This window comes from Grampus griseus (genome assembly GCF_964374135.1).
Source record: "Grampus griseus genome assembly, chromosome: 2".
Taxonomy (NCBI): Eukaryota; Metazoa; Chordata; class Mammalia; order Artiodactyla; family Delphinidae; genus Grampus; species Grampus griseus.
Window position 1 is genome coordinate 92,884,169 of NC_139018.1, and position 14,028 is coordinate 92,898,196.

A 14,028-nucleotide genomic window follows, 5' to 3' on the forward strand; every position below is an offset into this window, starting at 1 on the left:
GGATTTTCCCTGGTTTATTTTGCTTTGCCTAGGTCTTTGCTGATTTAAATAAGCCAATAATCCTCTGTAAGGAGGGGAGGAGTCACCACATAAGACCAATTGGGCTACTGAGTAGAAATCTTGGACTGCTACCCATTTTGCCCTAATTTTTATGATGATATGATCAAATTGAGTAGAGTCCAGAGTGGACAAAATGAAAAGTCATCAGATTGGATTTCACTCCAGGCTCTGGGTTCAAAAAGGATACCTTCAGATTTTCTTCTATATTGGCCAGCCCCATGGTTTCAAAGTATGGTACCCCACCTGCAACATTAGCATCTACAGGGAACTTGTTAAAAATGCAAATTTGGGAGCTCTACCTCAGACCTACTGAATCAGAGAGTCAGGTGGGGCCCAGGGAGCTGTGCTTCAGAAGCCTTTCAGGTGATTCCCATGCACATTAAAGCTTGAGAACCACTGGTCCAGCTCAACTCACTAGCATCAGGAAGAACACAGAGGCCCATTTAGGACTGACAATGGATTCAAATGAAGATTGTGCGATTAACTAGTTTTCAGTGTAAATAATAAAATAATAATAATAAATAATGAAACAAAGAAGAACTCAGAAAAGACACATGCTCAATTAAATCAAACATTTAAGAAACCTAATTACAGCCAGGTGGTGTGTCTTATAGCTGAGTTTTTATCAGATACTCATGTATTTGGAGCAATCATTGTTCTCCCTTGCTGTTCTCTTTTAAACTGAAAATACTGTTAAGAAGATCAAAAATCTAGTTGCTTAACATTTGACTCTGACCAGTTTTATCAGATCCCGAAAGCAGAGCAGAAAATCACCTAAATGTAGAGATTAGAAGTCACTGAACATTCATTTCAACTTCATAGTTTTAACAAAGACAACTTTGGCAGTAAATCTGCCTATCCAAGCCTGGTGTGTCTGTCTGCCCATTCAAACCACTAACTACTCTGCGTCCTAAGAGCTCTAAATAAGGGTTAAGGCATCTCTTCTGTGTTTTGTGATCTTTCAAAAGCCCCAAACTTTTATAATATGAAAACTGGATCTCTCAAAAACACCACTTAGCAAATAGCCTTGCTGCATTCTCATGTGGAGAAAAAGCCAACAGTCTAGGAGGGCACAGGCCACATTCCCATGCTTGTCTTTGTTAGACTAAAGTGGAACCCTGAGCAGGTAAATATCCCCACTCCAGTGCCTTCTCTGAAGCGGCGCTAAGAAAACTTTTATTTCTGAGAAACTAAAATCAAGACTTTGCTTTACTTCAACTGTCTAGATATTACCAAAAATATCAACAGAATTTGCTTTTAGTTTGGGGAATGTTATTCTTAAAAGAGAAAATTAAAAATGGGTATGGATGTGCCTTTAGGAAATCTCAACTTCTCAGAAAAAGGGGAAAATGTACAAAACCAATTTTCATTACAAAAAGGATTTGCTAATCTCCCTTGGAACATTTAAGATAACATAAAATGCTAAGATTTAATTCATACTCAATTTTTCTGGAATAAAATAATTGAAAAAATTAGCTCCACGTATATCATTGAAACCAGTAACTAAAACAAGAGGAAGGAGGAGTTGAGGAAGATGGCGGAAGAGTAAAACGCGGAGATCACCTTCCTCCCCACAGATACATCAGAAATATATCTACACGTGGAACAACTCCTACAGAACACCCACTGAACGCTGGCAGAAGACCTCAGACCTCCCAAAAGGCAAGAAACCCCCCACGTACCTGGTAGGGCAAAAGAAAAGAGAATAAACAGAGACAAAGAATAGGGACGGTACCTGCACCAGTGGGAGGGAGCTGTGAAGGAGGAAAGGATTCCACATACTAGGAAGCCCCTTCGCGGGTGGAGACTGCGGGTGGCGGAGGGGGGAAGCTTCAGGGCCACGGAGGAGAGCGCAGAAACAGGGGTGCGGAGGGCAAAGCGGAGAGATTACCGCACGGAGGATCAGGGCCGACCGGCACTCACCAGCGCGAGAGGCTTGTCTGCTCACCCGCCGGGGCGGGCGGGGCTGCGAGCTGAGGCTCGGGCTTCCGTTGGAGCGCAGGGAGAGGACTGGGGTTGGCGGCTTGAACATAGCCTGAAGGGGTTAGTGCACCACGGCTAGCCGGGAGGGAGTCAGGGGAAAAGTCTGGAGCTGCCGAAGAGGCAAGAGACTTTTTCTTCCCTCTTTGTTTCCTGGTGCGCGAGAGGGGATTAAGAGCGCTGCTTAAAGGAGCTCCAGAGACGGGAGCGAGCCGCAGCTAAAAGCGCGAACCCCAGAGACAGGCATGAGACACTAAGGCTGCTGCTGCCGCCACCAAGAAGCCTGCGTGCGAGCACAGGTCACTATCCACACCTCCCTGCCGGGGAGCCTGTGCAGCCCGCCACTGCCAGGTTCCCGGGATCCAGGGACAACTTCCCCGGGAGAACGCACGGCGCGCCTCAGGCTGCTGCAACGTCACGCCTCAGGCTGCTGCAACGTCACGCCGGCCTCTGCCGCCGCAGGCCCGCCCCGCACGCAGTGCCCCTCCCTCCCCCCCGCCTGAGTGAGCCAGAGCCCACGAATCAACGGCTCCTTTAACCCTGTCCTGTCTGAGTGAAAAACAGACGCCCTCCGGCGACCTACACGCAGAGGCGGGACCAAATCCAAAGCTGAAACCCGGGAGGTGTGCGAACAAAGAAGAGAAAGGGAAATCTCTCCCATCACCCTCAGAAGCAACGGATTAAATCTCCACAATCAACTTGATGTACCCTGCATCTGTGGAATACCTACATAGACAACGAATCATCCCAAATTGAGGAGGTGGACTTTGGGAGCAAGATAGATTATTTTTTCCCCTTTTCCTCTTTTTGTGAGTGTGTATGTGTATGCTTCAGTGTGAGATTTTGTTTGTATAGCTTTGCTTTCACCATTTGTCCTAGGGTTCTGTCCGTCCGTTTTTTCTGTTTTTACTTAAAAAATGTTTTTTCTTCATAATTATTTTTTATTTTCATAACCTTATTTTATCTTATTTTACTTTACCCTCTTTCTTTCTTCCTTCCTTCCTCTCTTTCTTTCTTTCTTTCTTTCTACTTTTTCTCCCTTTTATTCTGAGCTGTGTGGATGAAAGGCTCTTGGTGCTCCAGCCAAGAGTCAGTGCTGTGCCTCTGAGGTGGGAGAGCCAACTTCAGGACACTAGTCCACAAGAGACCTCCAAGCTCCACATAATATCAAACGGTGAAAATCTCCCAGAGATCTCCATCTCAACACCAACACCCAGCTTCACTCAACGACCAGCAAGCTACAGTGCTGGACACCCTATGTCAAACAACTAGCAAGACAGGAACACAACCCCACCCATTAGCAGAGAGGCTGCCTAAAATCATAATAAGGCCACAGACACGCCAAAACACACCACCAGATGTGGACCTGCCCACCAGAAAGACAAGATCCAGCCTCATCCACCAGAACACAGGCACTAGTGCCCTCCACCAGGAAGCCTACACAACCCACTGAACCAACCTTAGCCACTGGGACAGACACCAAAAAAACGGGAACTACGAACATGCAGCCTGCAAAAAGGAGACCCCAAACACAGTAAGATAAGCAAAATGAGAAGACAGAAAAACACACAGCAGATGAAGGAACAAGGGAAAAACCCACCAGACCTAACAAATGAAGAGGAAATATGCAGTCTACATGAAAAAGAATTCAGAATAATGATAGTAAAGATGATCAACAATCTTGGAAATAGAATAGAGAAAATGCAAGAAAATTTAACAAGGACCTAGAAGAACTAAAGATGAAACAAAGCAATGATGAACAACACAACAAATGAAATTAAGAATACTCTAGAAGGGATCAATAGCAGAATAACTGAGGCAGAAGAACGGATAAGTGACCTGGAGGATAAAATAGTGGAAATAACTACTGCAGAGCAGAATAAAGAAAAAAGAATGAAAAGAATTGAGGACAGTCTCAGAGACCTCTGGGACAACATTAAATGCACAAACATTCGAATTATAGGGGTCCCAGAAGAAGAAGAGAAAAAGAAAGGAACTGAGAAAATATTTGAACAGGTTATAGTTGAAAACTTCCATAGTGTGGGAAAGGAAATAGCTAATCAAGTCCAGGAAGCACAGAGAGTCCCACACAGGATAAATCCAAGGAGAAATATGCCAAGACACATATTAATCAAACTATCAAAAATTAAATACAAAGAAAATATATTAAAAGCAGCAAGGGAAAAACAACAAATAACACACAAGGGAATCCCCATAAGGTTAACAGCTGATCTTTCAGCATAAACTCTGCAAGGCAGAAGGGAGTGGCAGGACATATTTAAAGTAATGAAGGAGAAAAACCTACAACCAAGATTACGCTACCCAGCAAGGATCTCATTTAGATTTGATGGAGAAATTAAAACCTTTACCGAAGAGCAAAAGTTGAGAGAGTTCAGCACCACCAAACCAGCTTAACAACAAATGCTAAAGGATCTTCTCTAGGCAAGAAACAGAAGAGAAGGAAAAGACCTACAATAACGAATCCAAAACAATTAAGAAAATGGGAATAGGAACATACGTATCGATAATTACCTTAAATGTAAATGGATTAAATGCTCCCACCAAAAGACACAGACTGGCTGAATGGATATAAAAACAAGACCCATATATATGCTGTCTACAAGAGACCCACTTCAGACCTAGGGACACATACAGACTGAAAGTGAGGGGATAGAATAAGATATTCCATGCAAATGGAAACCAAAAGAAAGCTAGAGTAGCAATTCTCGTATCAGACAAAATAGACTTTAAAATAAAGACTATTACAAGAGAGAAAAAAGGACAGTACATAATGATCAAGGGATCCATCCAAGAAGAAGATATAACAATTGTAAATATTTATGCACCCAACATAGGAGCACCTTAATACATAAGGCAAATACTAACAGCCATAAAAGGAGAAATCGACAGTAACACATCATAGTAGGGGACTTTAACACCCCACTGTCACCAATGGACAGATCATCCAAAATGAAAATAAATAAGGAAACACAAGCTTTAAATGATACATTAAAGAAGATGGACTTAATTGATATTTATAGGACATTCCATCCCAAAACAACAGAATACACATTCTTCTAAAGTGCTCATGGAACATTCTCAAGGATAGATCATATCTTGGGTCACAAATCAAGCCTTGGTAAATTTAAGAAAATTGAAATCATATCAAGTATCTTTTCTGACCAGAATGCTATGAGACTAGATATCAATTACAGAAAAAGATCTGTAAAAAATACAAACACATGGAGGCTAAACAATACACTACTTAATAACGAAGTGACCACTGAATAAATCAAAGAGGAAATCAAAAAATACCTAGAAACAAATGACAATGGAGACACGACGACCCAAAACCTATGGGATGCAGCAAAAGCAGTTTTAAGAGGGGAGTTTATAGCAGTACGATCCTACCTTATAAAACAGGAAACATCTCAAGTAAACAACCTAACCTTGCACCTAAAGCAATTAGAGAAAGAAGAACAAAAGAACCCCAAAGTTAGCAGATGGAAAGAAATCATAAAGATCAGATCAGAAATAAATGAAAAAGAAATGAAGGAAACGATAGCAAAGATCAATAAAACTAAAAGCTGGTTCTTTGAGAAGATAAACAAAATTGATAAGCCATTAGCCAGACTCATCAAGAAAAAAAGGGAGAAGACTCAAATCAATAGAATTAGAAATGAAAAAGGAGAAGTAACAACTGACACTGCAGAAATACAAAAGATCATGAGAGATTACTAAAAGCAACTCTATGCCAATAAAATGGACAACCTGGAAGAAATGGACAAATTCTTAGAAAAGAGCAATCTTCAGACAATGAACCAGGAAAAAATAGAAAATATGAACAGACCAGTCATAAGCACTGAAATTGAAACTGTGATTAAAAATTTTCCAAGAAACAAAAGCCTAGGACCAGATGGCTTCACTGGCGAATTCTATCAAACATTTAGAGAAGAGCTAACACCTATCCTTCTCAAACTCTTCCAAAATATAGCAGAAGGAGGAACACTCCCTAACTCATTCTACGAGGCCACCACCACCCTGATACCAAAACCAGACAAAGATACTACAAAAAAAGAAAATTACAGACCAATATCACTGATGAATATAGATGCAAAAATTCTCAACAAAATACTAGCAAACAGAATCCAACAGCACATTAAAAGGATCATAAACCATGGTCAAGTGGGGTTTATTCCAGGAATGCAAGGCTTTTTCACTATACGCAAATCAATCAACGTGATACACCATATTAACAAATTGAAAGAGAAAAACCATATGATCATCTCAATAGATGCAGAGAAAGCTTTCGACAAAATTCAACACCGATTTATGATAAAAACCCTGCAGAAAGTAGGCATAGAGGGAACTTACCTCAACATAATAAAGGCCATATATTACAAACTCACAGCCAACTTCGTCCTCAATGGTGAAAAACTGAAACCATTTCCACTACTATCAGGAACAAGACAAGGTTGCCCACTCTCACCACTATTATTCAACATAGTTTAGGAAGCTTTAGCCACAGCAATCAGAGAAGAAAAGGAAATAAAAGGAATCCAAATTGGAAAAGAAGAAGTAAAGCTGTCACTGTTTGCAGATGACATGATACTATACATAGAGAATCCTAAAGATGCTACCAGAAAACTACTAGAGCTAATCAATGAATTTGGTAAAGTAGCAGGATACAAAATTAATGCACAGAAATCTCTTGCATTCCTATACACTAATGATGAAAAATCTGAAAGTGAAATCAAGAAAACAGTCCCATTTACAACTGCAACAAAAAGATTAGAATATCTAGGAATAAACCTACCTAAGGAGACAAAAGACCTGTATGCAGAAAAGTATAAGACACTGATGAAAGAAATTAAAGATGATACAAATAGATGGAGAGATATACCATGTTCTTGGATTGGAAGAATCAACATTGTGAAAGTGACTCTACTACCCAAAGCAATCTACAGATTCAATGCAATCCCTATCAGACTACCACTGGCATTTTTCACAGAACGAAAACAAAAAATTTCACAATTTGTATGGAAATACAAAAGACCCCGAATAGCCAAAGCAATTAGAGAACGAAAAATGGAGCTGGAGGAATCAGGCTCCCTGACTTCAGACTATACTACATAGGTACAGTAATCAAGACAGTATGGTACTGGCACAAAAACAGAAATACAGATAAATGGAACAGGATAGAGAGCCCAGAGATAAACCCATGCACATATGGTTACCTTATCTTTGATAAAGGAGGCAAGAATATACAGTGGAGAAAAGACAGCCTCTTCAATAAATGGTGCTGGGAAAACTGGACAGCTACATGTAGAAGTATGAAATTAGAACACTCCCTAACACCATACACAAAAATAAACTCAAAATGTATTAAAGACCTAAAGGTAAGGCCAGACATTATCAAACTCTTAGAGGAAAACATAGGCAGAACACTCGATGACATAAATCACAGCAAGATCCTTTTTGACCCACCTCCTAGAGGAATGGAAATAAAAAGAAAAATAAACAAATGGGACCTAATGAAACTTAAAAGCTTTTGCACAGCAAAGGAAACCATAAACAAGACCAAAAGACAACCCTCAGAATGTGAGAAAATATTTGCAAATGAAGCAACTGACAAAGGATTAATCTCCAAGAGTTACAAGCAGCTCATGCAGCTCAATAACAATAAAACAAAAAACCCAATCCAAAAATGGGCAGAAGACCTAAACAGACATTTCTCCAAAGAAGATATACAGACTGCCAACAAACACATGAAAGAATGCTCAACATCATTAATCATTAGAGAAATGCAAATCAAAACTACAATGAGATATCATCTCACACCGGTCACAATGGCCATCATCAAAAAATCTAGAAACAATAAATGCTGGTGAGGGTGTGGAGGAAAGCGAACCCTCTTGCACTGTTGGTGGGAATGTAAATTGATACAGCCACTGTGGAGAACAGTATGGAAGTTCCTTAAAAAACTACAAATAGAACTACCATATGACCCAGCAATCCCACTACTGGGCATATACCCTGAGAAAACCATAATTCAAAAAGAGTCATGTACCACAATGTTCATTGCAGCTCTATTTACAATAGCCAGGACATGGAAGCAACCTAAGTGTCCATCATCGGATGAATGGATAAAGAAGATGTGGCACATATATACAATGGAATATTACTCAGCCATAAAAAGAAACGAAATTGAGATATTTGTAATGAGCTGGATGGACCTAGAGTCTGTCATACAGAGTGAAGTAAGTCAGAAAGAGAAAAACAAACACCGTATGCTAACATATATATATATGGAATCTAAGAAAATAAAAAAGTTCATGAAGAACCTAGGGGTAAGACGGGAATAAAGACACAGACCTACTAGAGAATGGTCTTGAGGATATGGGAAGGGGGAAGGGTAAGCTGTGACAAAGTGAGGGAGTGGCATGGAACTATATACACTACCAAACGTAAAATAGATAGCTAGTGGGAAGCAGCCGCATAGCACAGGGAGATCAGCTAGGTGGTTTGTGACCACCTACTAGGGTGGGATAGGGAGGGTGGGAGGGAGGGAGACGGAAGAGGGAAGAGATATGGGAACATATGTATATGTATAACTGGTTCACTTTGTTATAAAGCAGAAACTAACACACCATTGTAAAGCAATTACACTCCAATAAAGATGTTAAAAAAAAAAAAGAGCAAGGAAGAACAATTGAAGAAATCTCTAATGATAGTTATAGTTACCATTTCATTCTCAAGGACAACCTTTTTCTTTTGTTGCTGTTGTTTAAAATATTGATGCCATTTTTTATTCATAAATATATTTAAATGGTATAAGTCTTACATTTCACAGTTGATACCCAGCGTCAAAATTTTCCTGATATCCAAGATATGGGGTTAAGTAACCTTTAAAATATAGTAACCTTTAAAAGTAGATATAAAAATAGAATCCTAATTTACGAATTTGCTAATTTTTCTTCCTTGCTACCAACATAACCTATGGATCAATTTTTAGCTGATGAATTGCTGTCAAACAGCCTTGAGGTCAGGGTAGCAATTCCTTCCCCTGATTTAAAATATTTACATTCAGTGTGTTGGGTGAGTGATCATCTTTCCAACAGATATGCCTCAACTTTTCTTATTAGTGTTTCTCAGATTCTGAATTAAAACTCTACATCAAGCTTACCTGTCATCATACCCAAAATTTCAATAAAAACTTTAAAATGCACAGGAAGGAGTCGTCGTTAGTTACTATGTAAATAAGCAAAAAATAAAACTCTAGCTAAATATATATTCTTCTTGGGCTCAAAGCTCAAGTCAACAATCCATTACATAATTTGTCACACTGTCATTTATATTAGATATATAAAAATGATCTCTATTGATTAGTAAAGAGCCATGAACAACAGTCATCTACAATCCAGGGGATTGTATAAAAGAAAGAAACTTTTTTACCAACCTGGGCTGAGAAACCACAGAAGAAACCAAACCAGAAATGCACAAGTGTGAATGCAAAATTCTTATAGAAGAAATAGCGTAAGAATTTGCACATTCGGAAATAGGACCACCTTCCATGAACAAGGAGAAGCCTTTGGAGGTATTTAAACTGTGCAAGTGCGTAGTCGCTGGCTAGGACTGCCTGCAGTCCTTCCTGGCCGCTGATGCCGACACCAATGTGAGCACCTACAAAGGAGAAGAGGGACAGTTTCACTCCTCAAACAAAGACACAACTTCTTTGGGGAACCTATCACTCCTCTTTTTTTAATTTGTTTTTTTATTTTTGGCCACACCACTTGGCTTGCGGTATCTTAATTCCCCGATCAGGGATCAAACCCGGGCCCCCAGCAGTGGAAGCACCAAGTCCTAACCACTGGACCGCCAGGGAATTCCCCTATCACTCTTCTTGTATGTTATTATTTATTCACAGAAACCCATAGCATTTATAACTTTTCCCATATATTATCTCATGAAACACTCATGATAGGTATTTATCCTAGTTTTTCAAAAGAGAAAATTGACTCAGAAAGTTCAGTAACTTGAACAAAGTTTTACAATTTGTAAGTGGCAAAGCTGGGACTAAACCTTAGTGTTGGGACTGTGTATCTAATGTTCATTCCTCTACACCATAGCTACTTATTTCTCCAAACAGTGACCAATAACATAAATGATTTAGTTAAAGGTGTTTTCTTTTTTGTTTTTAATGAATGCTAATAATGGTGGATGAATTGAGCCCTAAAAGTATTAATTTCAGAAACACTGGGAAAATTAAATTGCAATGCAATCTCCATTACATATTGCCAAGTGCTGAACCTGGGAGCTCCAGGTCTGCAGCACGCCCCGTTGAGCAAATGTCCCCTTACTTTTGATCATGCTGACGTCATTGGCTCCATCGCCTATGGCCAAAGTGACAGCATTTCTGTGCTTCTTCACCAGCTCTACTACTTGAGCTTTCTGGAGAGGGGTGACTCGGCAGCAAACCACAGTCTTACACATGCAGGCAAGTTCTAGAAGATCGTTCTTGACATCATTTTCTAGAGCATGGGCCTACGTTATTTTTTTTTTAAATCCACAATAGAACGAGAAATAATAAATGAGAGATGTCATTTGGGAAGCAGATTTCTTGTTTCTCAGCTGATTTCTAAACAGTTTCATTCACTTCAACAAGTCATTGTTGACTCAGGGCCACACAAACAACAAAAGAAAAGAGTATTGAACTCCTACTTAGTGCCAAGGAAGTTTACCATAAAAGTAAAAGACGCAGTGTCCTGTGTTTCTTCCTTGATACATTATCGTGCTGCATTGGAGAGATACAGTTGAATGCCGGAAAGGGTCCGGAATCCACTAAAATAAGGAAAAGCAAAGGCCAGAACCAATCCATCACCTCACCAAGTTTAGAATGAACTACAAAATGATGATTTGTCTGTTCTACATGAAGACATTTTTGTTTCCTTTGCACTGTTGTTTTGTATATTTAGTGTTTCTTGTTGTGGTTGTTAATGTGAGAGCAAATGAGAAGCAGATGATCTGGAGATTAGCCCTTGAAGAACATAGCGACTGAAATCAAGAGAGGCCTGTGCAAAGGGTGGCATGCAACCTGTGTCTCAGACAGGGTTCCCCAGCCATTTACACCCTTGCACTTCTTAGACATACCAAAGAAGGACTGAAAAAGAGAACATAATCCTTTGTAATTAAGTACAATTTTTTTCTAGAAAACATCTCTACATTATTTAATAAACACATGAAAAGAAAACAGGAATCCACCTAAACTTAGAGTCATCATTATCTTTGAATGAATCTTTAGTGAGATGTTCACAGCCCATTCACACTCTGGCCCCTATATTCCTTTTGAGTCTGTCTTCTACCACCACCTTCAGGTTTACTCTTTACTCCTGTCAGGCCAAGTTGCTTGTTTCCATAATTTGGCAGGTTCTTTCTTGCCTTTGTGCCTTTGTACTTGCTGTTTCCTCTACCTGAAAACATCACTTCCTCCAGGAAGTCTTCCCTGATTTTCCCATGAGGAACTAAATGTGCTGCTTTGCCTCCATGCTCTCAAAGCACTGTGTCCGGGCTTCCCTGGTGGCGCAGTGGTTGAGAGTCCGCCTGCTGATGCAGGGGACACAGGTTCGTGCCCCAGTCCGGGAAGATCCCACATGCCGTGGAGCGGCTGGGCCCGTGAGCCATGGCCGCTGAGCCTGCGTGTCCGGAGCCTGTGCTCCGCAACGGGAGAGGCCACAACAGTGAGAGGCCCGCATACCGCAAAAAAAGCACTGTGTCCATTCCTCCTTATAGTATTTGTCATACCACTGTGAGATTAGCTCTCACCAGATGACAATCCCTAAAACAAGGACTGTGTTCTCTTCACATCCTTATCCTCAGCCTCTAGCACAGTGACCTGGACATGCTTAATGAATGTTAATGGGATGAATGGAAGGATGGGTAAATGAGTATAAAAACATGACTCTAATGCAGAAAATTCTCGTGTCAAAGCCTACAATTCTTAGGGGAAATTGTGAGTTAGCTTTCTCAAATATAATTACCCTCTCTGAAAGAGAAAGTGTGTAACTGGCTGTCTTGCTCAGAATGGTTCCCATCTCTTTCTTTTCTTTTTTCTTTATTATCAACAAGTGAAAAACCTAGACACAGACTGTGAGAAAGAAAGACCCAATTACATTCTGCAAAGCATCAAGATTTGAGCAAATTGGAATCATGATTTTTTTAAAAAAAACTGACCATACTAGTAGAAACACAGTCAATTCTCCTTAAATTAAAAATGACATTTCATGGTTTCATAAGCTTCAGGCTTTGAAGCTGAGGGGGTTCTTGAAGAGTGTCTATCTTAGCTCTTTCTTTCAACAGATTTAGAGACAGAGAGAGAATCTTCTGTGCTATCACCTTAGTACTCTAACTGCCCACACACTGGCCTCTTTGAGCCTGAGGGAAAGTCAAAGCACAAGTCATTTGGGACCCTTTCCCTATTGTGGTTGGTCCCAGGGCAATTCAGCTTGAAGACAGCCAGCTCTAAGTCCCAGCTGACAGGCTTAGAATTTTCAGTTGCTGCTCATTTGTGCAAAGGAGAAGTTCGTGTCATCTGGACAAACTTTCAACTAAGCTTGGCCTGCAACTGAGCTCTGTAACTTTCCATGGTGTAGAAGGCAACACATCATTACGTCTGGAATCCAGCTGGATAACGCTCTAAGCACTAAGAACTAACAGACAGCTGATCACAAGGGGGGGAATACAATATACTCATTTCCAACTTCTTTTGTCCTCTAAGAAACTGTCTACAAGAAGATACGTTTATTTTCCAAACTCCCAAAAGTGGAAAATGATCATCAAAGCCGGAGAAAGATGTGAGATTAGCTCTTTGTGCATATAAATGATAATTTCACTGGAGTACAATCAGAGCTTTTGTTTTCTAAATTAGAAACTCAGAAGAGCTTTTGATATTTGTTCAAGATTTGGAACCTGAACTACATTAAAAGTACAATGCAAGTTTATTCTATTACGACAAGAACCAGATTTCCTAATCAAAGCAAATTGTTTGGCATCGCTCTAAAATGCTGCTATTTAGAAAGACCACTAGAGGTATCTTAATGGCAATAATTTGGTGTGGTAATTATATGAAGGTCAGGTTGCGCTCTGCAAATCACAAACATTAGCAAGAGCAATAATTGCAATACATCTATCCAGTTGCATTATTTTAATTAAACAACAGGGAGCTGTGACACTCTCCCTCAGAAAAGCACTTAAACAGTACTGCTAAACGGTCTGTAGTCATTTAGACAAGATTGATATCCTCTGAATTCAGTATTTCTTCATATCCTCCCCTTCACTGTGGTGGTTCAAGCAATAATGTATGAAATATATATTAGAAGTTTCCCTTTCCTTTGCAAACAGGAAATCAGTGCATATGCCCTATTTCTAGTAGTGTCATTTGTTTTGAATACACAAAAAAAGATTTCATTATGACAGCACAAAAGAAATGATTATTGGGGTGGAGAAAAAGGAACAAAAAGCCTTAAGCAAACTCACCAAACTGTGGCCATTTATGATTAAGGCATAATCCCCTGTTACGGTTTCTTCTACAACTGAGTCCAACTCCAGCGGCTGCTTTTTTTCAAAAACTACATGGCCATTGGAAAAACTTCTGTTTTGTCCAAACAAATTTTCCTTTGCTTTCCTTAAAGGAGAGGGGAGGAAGGCAAATCATAACAAAGTATACAGAGCATACCTATTAACTCTAAGGAGAGACTGGCCTAGAGGTAAATTCATTTCATCACTATTCAGACAGACTGCTGCATGAGATACAGTTTCAGTAAGCTAGCTGGATAATTCTTTGCGATGGGGATACCATAGCAAATTTGCAAATTCCAGGAAGTAGGAGGGTAAACATAAGGGAAACAGATCATCTCGAACGTTTTAGATTACCTAAAGGCTAAATCATCATCTTGAGCTGGGCTTGAACTAGGTGCTCTTGATAAATTTGAT

At 39.9% G+C, this 14,028-nt stretch overlaps 1 protein-coding gene across 1 annotated transcript in view; it reads right to left on the bottom strand.

The window, feature by feature from the left end:
• The window catches only part of ATP8B4 (ATPase phospholipid transporting 8B4 (putative)), a gene marked incomplete at its 5' end in the record, with an annotated part of 91,072 nt that overhangs the window by 41,371 nt on the left and 35,673 nt on the right, over positions 1–14,028 (bottom strand). The window contains 3 exons of the mRNA XM_082649401.1: positions 9,500–9,723; positions 10,401–10,584; positions 13,573–13,720. Of these exons, the coding sequence (XP_082505527.1) occupies positions 9,500–9,723; positions 10,401–10,584; positions 13,573–13,720 (556 nt within the window). The remainder of the gene's footprint in view (positions 1–9,499; positions 9,724–10,400; positions 10,585–13,572; positions 13,721–14,028) is intronic.